The 13,512-nt window shown below is 36.9% G+C and overlaps 1 protein-coding gene across 1 annotated transcript; it reads right to left on the reverse strand.

The window, feature by feature from the left end:
* Window positions 1–4,381: 4,381 nt before the first annotated feature.
* On the reverse strand, window positions 4,382–13,110 carry LOC104896141 (transcription factor BIM2). The gene is made up of 7 exons (XM_010682849.4): window positions 12,870–13,110; window positions 12,453–12,537; window positions 9,265–9,334; window positions 9,056–9,151; window positions 7,915–8,321; window positions 4,961–5,090; window positions 4,382–4,777 (listed from the first exon to the last, which is right to left on the reverse strand). The coding sequence occupies exons 1-7, from the start codon at window positions 12,958–12,960 to the stop codon at window positions 4,676–4,678; spliced, it is 981 nt and encodes a 326-aa protein (XP_010681151.1). The 5' UTR covers window positions 12,961–13,110; the 3' UTR covers window positions 4,382–4,675.
* Window positions 13,111–13,512: the final 402 nt, after the last annotated feature.

Here is a 13,512-nt window from a genome sequence, read left to right on the forward strand (position 1 = left end):
GGTATATTTGCATGTAGTTGCTCCATTGTCAAATCTGAAGCTGTGAGCATAAGAATTGACAAGCTACGGGACTTAGAAGGAGGTTTGATTTGTACATCAGCATATCTAGAGCAAATAACGACAGTCCCCACCATATCACACCAAGTACCCCACCCTTCTTCCAGATCTCCTCTATTTTCTTCGATTTAAAAAAAGTCAAAAAAAAAAAAGAGGAGGCATCCACCATGGGCGCCTCCACCGGTGGTGAGGCGTCTATGGTGAACGCCTCTCCATATTTTTTTAAAAAAAAATTGGAAAAAAAAGAGGCGTCCACCATGGACGCCCCACCACCGGTGGAGGCGTCCTTGGTAGGCGCCTCATCCTATGGTGGAGCGTCTGTCATGGACGCCTCCACCGGTGGTGTGGCGTCCATGGTGGACACCTTTCTCTATATATTTTTTTTAAAAAAATTATGTTTGCATATAAGTCTGTACGACAATATATCAGGTTGTGATGGTAGCAGTCCATGGTGGCGGTACGGCGGCGGCGACATAAATTGTGGCGGCGCCAATGGTGGTGCGGAAGAAGAAGGGGAGAAAGAAATGTGGAGGGTTTCTTTTTATAGTAGTAATAAACTTTTGAACTTTGTAAAGTTAAGGTGGCGATGTTGGTGGTGGTGGCAGCGGCAGTGTTGATAATGGCGGCTCTAATGGTGGTGGTGGTAGGGCAAGGGAAAGGGAAGAAGAGAAATGAAATGAATGTATAAATATATAAATATATATTATAATAAGATCGTATTTAGAGCGTTAGTAAGAAATATTAGGGCGTCAAATAGCAAATCCCAAAAATAATAATGTCTGATGAACAAGAAGGAAGAACCAAGCACTATACCAAACCCATATTGATGGTATACTTTTGCCATAGGTTCTTCTATTAAAGATCACCAACCTTCTTCCAAGTTTTGCACTTTACGCTACAAGCTACATTATGAATTAATTTCTGGAAATTAAAAGCCACTCGAAACTTGTTACTAGCGGTGCCCCGGAGCTGGAAATAGTTTTGAAGTTCTTTAGCTAAGACTGGCGAAGAATCCTATAGGACTTTGTAATTTCCCGAGTTTCCATTGTGTGCGCGTATACTTCATACAATAGATTTTTATCTAGTTTAGCGAATTCGTAATCGCAACCAGAGTCAATTATTAGAGGAGAAATCATCACATATCCTCGATGTGCGCAATGATCTAATTTGAAAATGGTTTGGATTTGAGTTTTTTAGTGTTTGATGAAAATTTAATCCCTAATGTTATATGTCGTCCGTATTTATTGTATATTGTCTGTATTTATACTATGTTTTTTTTTCTCCCTCCTTTACTTCTTCTCCTTTCATAACCACCACCCCTCATCCAGCATTGGCACCAACACAGCCCCCACCACCCTATGCTGCCCCAGCCACCCCGCAGCCTCACCAGAGCACCCCCCAACCCTCAACCCTGCACCTCTACCTTCGTCCTACCCTCGCATCCCCCCTCAACGCCCAATCCCCAGCACCCCTTTCTCTCCACTCATTGACACCCCCCTCAGCGCGTTTCCTCCTCCCCATGCATCCCCCTGCGACATACCTCCCATCCTTCTTCCTCTTTATTCTTTCCTCCTCCCTTGTTTTATGGGATTTCGATTTTTTTTACCACTAGTTGTGAAACCTAAACAAATTCTATTTTCACCATGGTGGGAACGAAATTGTTTTTCGTTTCAACCATGGTAGAAACAAAATCAAATTTCGGTTCCACCTTGGTGGAAATGAATTTTTTTCGTTTCCATCGCAGTAGAACCGAAACCAAATTTCGGTTCCACCATGGTGGAAACAATTTTTTTCCAGTTTATACCATCAAATTGATTTGGTTCGTACTAAAAAATTTGAAATCTTAATATTTTTGAGGTAAAAAAAAGAAAATATAAAATACGTACAAAGATACGGACGATATTTAGTAAATACGGACAATAAATAGTAAACCCCAATTTAATTTGGAGAAAAATGAAAGTTTAGTGGTGGAGAAGATAAAGGATTAAAGAGAGAGATAAAGAGGAGATTGTGTAATACCCCTCATGATTGTTTTAAAGGGATTTAGCAGGCTACTCATTCTAACAAGATGCATCTTTCTTTTAGTGAGCTCATTTCCTTAATTACTCCACAGTTAAGTGTGCTTGGCTGAGATTAGTCCAGGGATGGGTGACCTCCGTGTTGTTATTGAAGACAGTTGTTGGCCCTCAATGAACATTGGTGACGATATACTTGACTCCATCCATATAGGTAGGGTGTTACAGTTTGAGTTGAAACAAAAAGATGGAGGAGATTATGTTGGTAGAGGAAATTTCACACGTGTGAAGATTCTATTACACAATAAGTTATGATGTAACAGTTACACCTAAGACATTTTTGTTGTTTTGATGTTCAACAACAAACTTATGGACGACGTGTCTACACATTGAGTTTAGTTCTCTATACTTTCTCCCATTTTCAAATGATGCAACATTATAACTTACATACTTGTCCACATGTAAAGGAGATTATGTTGGTAGAGGAGATTTCACACGTGTGAAGATTTTGTTACACAACAAGTTATGGTGTAATAGCTACACCATAGACATTTTGTATTGTTTTGATGTTCAACAGCAAACTTGTGGACGATGTGTCCACACATTAAGTTTAGTTCTTTATACTTTCTCCCTTTTCTAAATGATGTAACATTATAACTTACTTACTTGTCCACATGTAACTTAGGTATTGTACAAATATTTGTAATCACTTGTTAGAAAGTGAGTATTAATTACTCATTATTTATATCATGCCGCTTGTCACTTAATTAGTTTTAACAAAATTAATTTTTTTTTACTCCATCTGTTTGGTACCACATGTGATACCAACTTGGGTCATGATGAGAATTGTAATCTATAGTTCTTTTTTATTAGTCTAGTTAGGGGTTCATGATGCATATTCCATGTTTCTGTGACAGAATATAGCTGGTAGGTAGACTACCAAATCTGGTCACTTCTAAACCTTAGCAATGTTGAGAGAAATCAATGCAACTAAAGGGTGAAAATGAGATGACAAAACTCGAGATCGACTGGGTCAAATTTTGGTCAAAGCTCGACTCGAGTGAGCTCAAATCGAACTTAAGCTCGACTCGAGATGTTGGCGAATCGAGTTGAACTCGATACTCGACTCGAAAATCCGTGAAAAACTCGAATTCCCAATAATTTACAAAATACCTAAAATTGACACATTTTCTACCTTATGGTTGCTTTTAACCCGAGACAAAGCAACTCGAGATCTACTTGGTCAAAACTCGACTCGGCAAAGCTTGGTCAAAACTCGACTCAAATCGAGCTCGACTCCAAATACTAACGGGTCGAGAGTCAAACTGGCCCAAACTCGACCCCTAAAATCAACTCTCTCCTAGTGATTAAGGCTCTTAGAAGATGAAACAACAACTCTCTTCTACCTAGAGCTACACTTGGAAGTCGTCAGCAACAAGTCAAGGGGTATTCTGAACTCTTTAAAGGCCATACAACTTGACAAACATCTTCTCTCAAAGAATTTTAATGTTGGAAGGCCCATCACGGCCAGGAGCTTTTTCATAACGAATTAAGAAAATTGCAAATTGAGCATTTTCTTTAGAGAAAGGACACAAATAGTATCAACTAATAAAAACCAATCGTTGAATTGTTATGAACCAGAGTTGTTCACATGAAACTTGCCCTTTGGATGTAGCACTACAATCACTATGACAATCTGGTTGCACTCGATCAATAATGTTAATGCCATGAAACACCTCGTGTGATATGGAAGATCGACTTGATTAAAGTTCAATCAAGGGAGCTCGAATCATACTTGAGCTCAATTTGAGATGTCAACGAGTGAAGTTGAATTACTCGAAAAACAAGAAATTAGCATAACTGTCATGTTTTATCAACACCACAATGCGTAAATTCAAGAGTCATAATGAGATGAGACCACTTGTGAATTACTGAAAATTGACTTGAATGAGCTTGATCTACTCGAGATGTTAGCGAGTCAAGTCAGGCTATCCAAAAAACTCATTCTCGAATTGCATCATCACCGCCCACACTCAATTTCAAGAATTTGTCCCTATATGAACACCACAAAATGGAATTGATTTTTGTGCATCATCATGGAAATTTCCAATTTACGCGGAGATGGAGATTGTTCGTTATCAGCTCTCCTTTCATTCGATGGCCAAAAACTTGCTATTTCATCTATATAACAATTACCTTCATATTTGTTGAACAATTCAACATACAACCACTCTTCTAGGGGATTGCTTCTATCCTCCCCAAAATGATAGATGTAAAAACTCAGAGGTATATACACACAAAGAGCAACATCAGCGAACTCCAACATCTATCACAACATCAAACAATTTCCGTCTCACTATTAGTTACAGTGACACTGAATGGTTTGGAAGAATCTAACTGATACTCTTCAAGAGAAATCTGGACCTGGTCAAAGTTCGGGTAAAACAACTTCCTCTATATGAAACTCTGATGACAGGAAACAACAATGACAGGGACCATCATATACAGATTGATAAATTTTGTGAGAGAAACGGCAAGAGAGAAATGAGAATGTTTTTTGGGGTGGGGGGGGAAACAACACCTAAATCACAAAGTATTACAGATTATGATTTTAGTTTCTTTTGCGGTTGCTCCAATTCCTCCATGCCACTTCCATCTCCAACATGCCCCATAGTCAGGTCATGGGAAGCAGAATTCTCCAGTTCCTAGTACCAAATTAGATTAATAAAATAAAAAAAAATAACAACTATTGGACACATGCATACCTAAGATTCCCTTTGTCCTCTTCTTTTTCTTCTTTCTCTATCTAATCTCTTTCTTATCTGATTCATAAAAATGCAAGCTTTTGAAGATTTGGCAAAAATATAAGTAGATGAGGCTCAAAATACCTTAGCGCCAGATAGCCCAGAAACTAGACTCTGGTTAGCTTGCTTCCCAAGATCAATCCGTATGGAAATGTTAGCCTGAGACAGATCCACTCCTGAGCTTTGCAATGCCTGTGTTAATGTCATCAACAACCTACACCAACGTACACCCTTTTCTCAACACCAGAATCCCAACATTCACTTTATTATCATATAGAACAGGCAATAACCATTCTACCAGATGCTACGGTCTATAAATGCTTATCACGGAACAAAATAGCCAAGGTCAAAACAGACGCATTAGTACTTGCATACTTGAGATTACAGATAATCTAATAAGCATATACATTGACAGAACCAGATATTGAACTCCACCCATGGGAGTCTTGGGAGGTTTAGGTGCATGCAGATGTTGCCGGAACGTGCATTGTTATGGTAAGTGTGACATACAAGGGGAAAAAATTGCAAATGCTCATGAGACGCGGAGCAATATAAGTCTAGTAACTCTTCCGTTTCAATTAGACATACAGCAGAAGACTAACTCATATTGAAAAAAATAAACTGACCCAGTATCCCATTTATTTTCTCTTATAAAAGCTAGTAAGATGGGTCATGAACTATTAAAAAAATAATTCAAATCTAATCCAACTTCCCAGTGTAAATACCAGAAAATTTACAACTATTTAGATGAATCCTAATGAGCAAAATAGGTAACTAGGATTCCTACCCATCATTATTCTGAAGCATTAGAGCATCTTATTAATGATTAAGGCCGAACTGATATCCTTTGATCTTAATATATTTCTAGGATATATAAAGTGAAAAACAAACGAAAGATCCTGAAATAGACCAATGAAGTTCAATCAAGAAGTAAATTTGAGGGGTGAGGGTAACATTTACATTTGTTTAATACTTCAGTATCTGATATTTTAAGCACCAATTGGTCTTTATAAATTCTAGCAAGCTGCCACTCCGAGACTCGCAGACATCAAATTGTATGCTGCATTTATTCATCTGTAGTTGTTAACCAGGCCATTTTACAGATTTTGCTTTTAAGAATTGCCTCTACCTCCTAACATCTTAACTAACCCTTACAGCCTGGCTCGCACGCTCCTGAACTCAATCGCACAACTTTCAGACTTTCTTCAGAACTAGTGCTGTCATTGCAGTGTATACAGAGTGATGACTGGTGTGCCTCTTACTCCATTTAATGACAGGTAACATAACATTTACATGGAAAAATCAACATGCCAAGAAGCCATCATTTGAAGCTCATTCTATCTCTTGGACTTGCCACATAAGTCATTTTGCAAAAACTAACAAATTTTTTGTTTTTGTTAAAAGTTAAGATTACCTTCTACCACCAAAAAAGTTGCTAAGGTACCAATGTCATTTTCCAGTGCGTATTAGGTCCCTGTCATTGACTACACACGTACCAGTCACGTGATTTGTTTTTCCTTATTTTTTTCTATTTTCCCGTTTTCCTACCTTGTTGCTCGAAAGAAGAAATGAAATGCAAACAACGCACTAGAAAAATCCCATTGGTAAATTTTTGCAGTTTTCTAGGTGATAGAAGGTAGTATTAAACTGAAAAGAAACTACAAATAGTTCTTCGCAAAATGACTTTTATGAAAGGCAGTTTTTCCAAGAAAAAGCCTTCAACTAACAGCATATTGTATCAGTGTTGTTCCTTCAGGAACTTTGGCAACACACAACTTAACTGCATAAGCTAGCAAGAGAGTAGGGTAAAAGTATACATCTAAACCTGGTAAATGTTAGAGATCTTTGCATAATGCATACAATATGGAGCAACAATACATGCACAGTCTAGCTTACTGAACCCATTTTACATAAATAAAACTTCATCATCAGAATATCATCAAAGCCTTCTTTTTTCTAACAAGGAATTTATGGGTGTCATTTAACAATATGCTCCTTCTATAACAAGCTCTCTTTCATTCCACAGACTCACCATCAACTTTCTTCATTAAATAATTTCATCCTTATCATACTCACCAGTCACCCCCTCCCCCCCAACAAAACGAGAGAACAAAAAAAATGGACAGTTCTCAACTCCAGTATGTTTCCCATTTGAAAGGAAACTTTGGAAGAATGACATGCCACAGATTCCAGATAAAATAATACAAGAACATCAAGAAGCAAAGAAAAGATGGACGATGAGGAAGAGTAGAGGTGGCAATTGAATCATTCAGATTGTTTTATGTCGGGTCATTTCCAGTATGACCTACTTTCTGTCCGGGTCGGGAGTATTTTAGGTCTGACCTTCCAAGTCTGGGCAGTTCCAATTTGGCTCTACGATATTAAAGTTGGGTCAACAACATATTTGGGTCAGTATCTCGTTAAGTCCACATTTGGATTCTCGAGTTCAAATAGGTCATTTCGAGTTTACTTTATCAGACCATTATATACAGAGTATTACTTTCGGGTCGATATATAACAAGTATATATTAGTTAATATAGATATAGGTATTCAAAAATGTTTGTCCGTGTCAAGTCAAATTTGTGTCAGGTCGTCATTCGGTCTCGGATCGCGTATATCGAGCCAATATTTCCATGGTCAGAGAGGACAGTGTCGATAAAACACCAACTCTGAGTCTCTGAGTAAACATAAACTCCTAGCAAGACATTAACAATTATCAAAAATGTCACTTAAACTCTTCATTTTACCTCCATTGCCTATGTCAGATGCTTGACGGTTATGGGTATGGTCAATTTGTTACTTCATATTGGGCCAAAATTACGGAAATTTTTCGTAGAATAGCATAGTTGGAAAATACGACACATAACATTCTGCACGAGTACTAGGGTCTGAGGAACATAGTTCAAAGACGAAAGTCACTTGGACTTGGGGTCCACAACACACCCAACAGTCAACACCTTGAATCAAACAATTTTATACATTATAAACAAGTTGGTAATAATTTGTAAAGGTAAGCCACATGTCTCATTGTACGTACCCATGAGAATAAGCACTTGAGATGCTAACAGTGCCCCCTTCGATTATATGTTCTCCCTGTTGATGATCGCCGCTCATGTGACAGGGAGCTGCTAGCGTATCAGAAGCTGGTCTCTGGGAAAGATTGGAATCATCCCTATCACTTCGAACAGCAGTAGGCACGTGCAATAAAGGTGCAGGAATAGGAGCTGTCTTTTCAACCAAGTCTGACTGTGGATCCAAAGCTCTAAAGGCATCATGGCCAGAATCCACGTCCACTGGAGTCTGTGTATTAGCAGTCACACTAGGATTTGTGCTGAAACTCCTCTCATCAAACTTCGCTGCAAATGTTGATGATGCAGGGCTAGGACCATTCTTCACAGCTTGAGGATGCCCAAGAAAACTCTGAACTCGCCAATGACTGTGTCTCTGTTTCAAGAATAAAAGTTCCCTAAGCTATACAAGCAAGAAAATGCCATATACCTCTAGTCTAGTTCAACCACTTCCATTGGAGAATAAAATCTTCATCATGTAAAACAAGGACAATTTGAAATCATCGAGTCTACTACTTTAGAAAATTTTGACCATCTTTACTGATTTCCAGAATGCGGAAGATGTTCTAGGAATTATCACTCATTTTACACAAAATAATCTATTTGATAAGGAAATCAAGGAAAAGATAACCTAATGCTGATAACTTGAGCATGTCAGCATACCAGGATAAGAACCAGAAAGGTCCAACATACCCCTAAGGAGAATAGCATACTGGACATTTACTGTTATAGACCGAGACATTATATATGCTTTAAGCCTATAACTTACTAAATACAGATTAGAATTAACTTTGAGTATTGGGATCTATTGACAGTCATTAACAACCTGGAGAACATCTTGAAGCCAATAGTATGGACTTGAAATAAAAATCTAGATTCAACCAGAACCAAAACCAATATCGTTATCTCAAATATCTTACTAAATATAACATAAGCAATAACGGTGGATACACAGTATACGCCAAGTCATGCTTATGTCAGCATACAAACAGTAATATGGAAACACATAATTCATCCATTTGAGTCAAGTGTGAATGAAAGAACAATGCCTTGTAATAACGTAAGCAATCAAAATTGTACATAACATAAACAAGCAAAACTAAAACCTACCCAGGGCATCAGTTTTGTGGGTTCGGTGCTCCATCCTTCATATGACCCCTCATATTTTTGCACTTTTTCTTGCAAAAGTTGAACATACTCTATTACCTGATTTTAATCAAGAAAACAAAAATGAAAGTGTAGCTTATACAATTTACAAATGGAGTAGTTATACCTTTTCGTAAGAAAGCATGTATCCGCCGCTAAATTCAATGTCGTACCTCCAAGAGAAAAGATGCAGTATCTCTCTTCTGATCACCATGGGGAATCAAATCTCTTAGTATCTGAAATCTGTAAGGTACGAAATCATATTGCATTAGTTTCTTAACTACCTTAACCTAGGATAGAGAAAAGATACAACTTAAAACAGATTAAAGTATTATACTAATATCTGGCATGTAATGACCATTTTCATTTCGCATGACTCTCAATATGACAGTATGCAGCACAAAAGTCAAAACACAGTGGAAGTATAACCATATAAGCAGTTAAGAGATTGCTATCAACTGTTATACGCACTAAGAATATTAACCATTTCTTTCCTCGTTGCACTAGCCTTAACTCATTTAAAATTTCCTCCAAAATAAATAGCAAAGCAAAAGAATATCAAGAACCAAAGAAAAAGTTGATAACTATGTGTGTTAGCTCAGCTATAATTTAATTTCCACATCACATGTGATGGTTATGTGTGGCCCCTAGAGGTAGAGAGACAAGTAAATGCCAAAACAATTCAGCAATGAAAGAAGAAAAATCGGCTACTTTTCAAAAGGAAAACCAGCAATGGTCAATGACATAGTTAAACCTTCAAGTTGGCAATCTCTTATAAAAATTTCATGTTGCAGGCAACCTCCAATTTTGATTATGTCGTAAATTAGGGTTTAAAATTTACTAATAGGACCCAGATTGAAGCAATTCCATGCAATCAATTAAGGGCTTCTGAGTCGAATGGGAGTCTAGCCTAGTAAGACTCAGATTTGGAAAAAACATGGTTATGTCTTGTTAACTGAGATATTCTCCGCCCCTATAGCATCGTCTTAGAAGCTTACAACACGCTGTCCCTTGCCAAGCTTGCACCTCAATAGAGGTGGGTGCACCCAAGCGCCACAGGTTTAAATTTGCGATATGTCCATTCCTCTGTTACCCCCTTGAAGGGCTAGGCTCAAAGAATGTCACGTTGTAGCAGTTTTTCATTGGGAAATGCTTGATCATGAACCGCAAATTTTAATCTGCCGGATTATTATGGTCCACCCAACAAGTCCATAATTCCTCTTTAGCTATATACAAATAGGTCTTTGCTTAAAATTGTAAAAGCTTCAAGTTGTATACTGAAATTACATATATAGGACTTTGGTATCTCATTCCCAATTTTTAACACTTCTCTTAATGTGTTTAAGTCAAAAGAAATCATATTATGTGCTTCCACCGATATATATGTACCAAACAATATTGAAATTTGTCGATGCAAAATAGTTGGGAATTTGAGATAGTCTGCTAGTTTTCAGATCATTTCAGGTTATGTGAAGTTTGGGTCAACACACCACATCAACACAGCTTATATCAGCTTAATTTTAGGTCAGTTAATGGGCTACAACAGACTTTGTGGGCTCTGATTCTATGCTGCTTATCCATCTACCTCTAACAAAGGTCTAAAAGGGTTTCCTTCATAATGTCTGAATCTGACCACAAACCAAAGAGTATATTAGCAACCCTACCTCCTTTTTCCTCAAACCTCCATGTCATATTCTTAAGTCCTCTAACATACCTATATTGTGCAGTTGATCACTTCCAATAGTTCATGGGTTACCAATGATTTTAGAGTTCATGTTCGCCTCTAAAAGTCCTAGCCAAAAATGAGAAGCATCACAATGGTCTGAATCCTATACATTAAACATGGCTACTGCCTACTTTTAAAGAGTTTTACTAGTCATGTCCAATCCTAGAAAGCCAAACCCTGAGGCCTGAAGAATGCCCAATTGAAGTAAAGATGACCAGAAACATAAGTGAAGGGATCATGCAATCAGGACACACTCTGACCGTTCAATTTCTTCAGCGAAAAAGTAGAGCGCAGCCAAAAAACAGATGCTTCATCATAATAAGCAACAAGACAAGTAGATTAAGGACTACATACACAACTCTTTAGTTGGTCCGACGGTCTAACAAAAGACGATTAACTTCTGCCTAATTTGCTTAATTAGACTTTTTCTACTTTTAGTTTTTTCATCATAACCTTGCCATAGGCTAACCAGTTCTCTATTTTTACCTTTTTGGTTGAACTAATACCTCGTCACCTAGGGAAAAAAAACTAGCCACCCCCATCTCTTTCTTTTGTCTCTCAAAGCCTACCCTCCCCTACCCCTTCTTCATCAGTTAGGGGCTGACATGGATGATTTCATCCATGGTAAACCCCTTTTTCTCTTTTATTTTCAGTTTTTAATTCATTTATTTCTTGTTTTGTTCAAAAAAACATACTTCTTTTATGAGATTTTTTCAAACCCTGTTATGGAGATCTTAGTCTCTGCTGTGGAGATCTCCTTCTCTCTAGGAGTTGTGAGTATGATTTTTTTTTTTTTTTTTTTTTAGGTATGGAAATTGTTCTCATTGGTTGAAATTCGAGAATCAACATAAAGGTATTGGAATCTCGGATGCGATCAACATAGCTCGATCAAGATTGCTTTGCTATCACAATGATAGACTTCCTCATCAATAGTTGCTTGATTTAGCAAATACAAGGAGGCTGTATTGCTCAATCTGATTTATCGTAGTTTACGAATTTGATTTAACCTTGTCTGATTGTATCTTGTTTCTTTAATATCTATTGTAGACGTCGTTCGCCCTTCAATTAATGAAATTTCTCTTTAAAAAAAATACGTCGTCACCTGGTTTGAACGACTGATACAAGAATTCGCGCGATTCTTATTAAAACTCATGGCCAAGTTTTTCTAGTAAACTAAAAAAAGCATGGCAAGCCTAAATCAAATATCCCTCACAAAGTGCAACTCGTACTTTCTAACTATTATAACTTATAACACACTAAAGCACACTACATTTCTTACAAACCCCCCCCCCCCTTTTCTCCCAAAAGTTTCTTCCTAAATTTCTATGTGATCAGTTACAACACTTAGTAATTCGTTACTCTTCCTCACAAAGCCTATGATGACCCGTGAAAGAATTCACACTTTCATTTATCTCACCATTAAGACGGCAAACCCAAAACTCCACACATGAAACTAGGTTCAATGAACGCAATAGCGACCTCAATACACACATATTAACAAAATGTCCTTTATCTAGACTACAAAAAGAAAGATAATTCCTCTGCCTAATTTCTTCAAACTTCTACAATATAACTTATCTAGAAATGTAAGAATATGGCAGAATTATAGTATACATATAAAATCAAATCACCTGCCTCTCATTAATCTTGCTCCTACGTCGCTGCTCGGTGACCGAGTGCTTCGAACGCATTGCACTCGCCTTATCATTGTTCTTCGAATCTAAATTCAACCATATAACATAAAAATCAAAATCAAAGGTAGAAATCCAAAATTAAAGTAGATATCTCAATACATATTTTACCAATTGCAATACTAAAAAAAAAAAAAGATCAATTACAATTCACAAACATCAAAAGCAAACTAAAGCAATAGCCTTGAAACGTAGAACTCAAATTTCCCTATATCAAACTTAACAAGACTTTATGACCTTTATGAAATTAAACAAAATACTGAAACAAAACAACAAAATGGGGAAAATATTTCTGCAGAAAGCATATAGTATAAATAAGATATAAAATAGAATTGTGAACCAAACAAAGAAAACAATAGACCTTTGTTAGCGGACGAAGCTTCTTTCTTAGAAGTGAAATCTTCTTCATAATCATCATCATCATCCATAGTGTTGGGTTTACTCGATTTCATAGCCTTGGAAAATTATTATTTATGCACAGGATTCTGGGAATGAATTTAAGTGGGGAAAAGATCTGTTAAATTAACACTTCAGAAGCTATACTATATTGCTATTGCTAACGACAACATCAAATTGGAAATGAAATAGGAAATTCATTTCATGCCCTTTTATCGGTTCAGCCCGTAACTCGAATCGGGTTGTGTGTTTTTGATGTCGGTAGTTCGGTACCTTTTTGCAAATCACCTAATTAATTTTTTAAAAAAATTGGCAATTACACAACAAACCTAATTAATTAATACTCCTTATGTTCTTATCGAGAATCTTCTCAATTAACTTTATTAATATTCCATTGTTAGAATTTTTACTAATATGTAAAAAATATTTAAGTTCAAAAAGTGAGAATGATAAGAAAAGAAAAAAAAAAAAAAAAATAGTGAATAGTCCCTCCATTTTATTATATACTACTAGTTCGATTTATTCTAAAGAAAAATCCTGACAAGTCGGAGGCTTAGAAGGGATCTCAACTTGCAAATAGTGAATATTGATCTCAAGTTTTCTTGAAA

Source organism: Beta vulgaris, chromosome 6 (assembly GCF_026745355.1).
Source record: "Beta vulgaris subsp. vulgaris cultivar EL10 chromosome 6, EL10.2, whole genome shotgun sequence".
NCBI lineage: Eukaryota > Viridiplantae > Streptophyta > Magnoliopsida > Caryophyllales > Amaranthaceae > Beta > Beta vulgaris.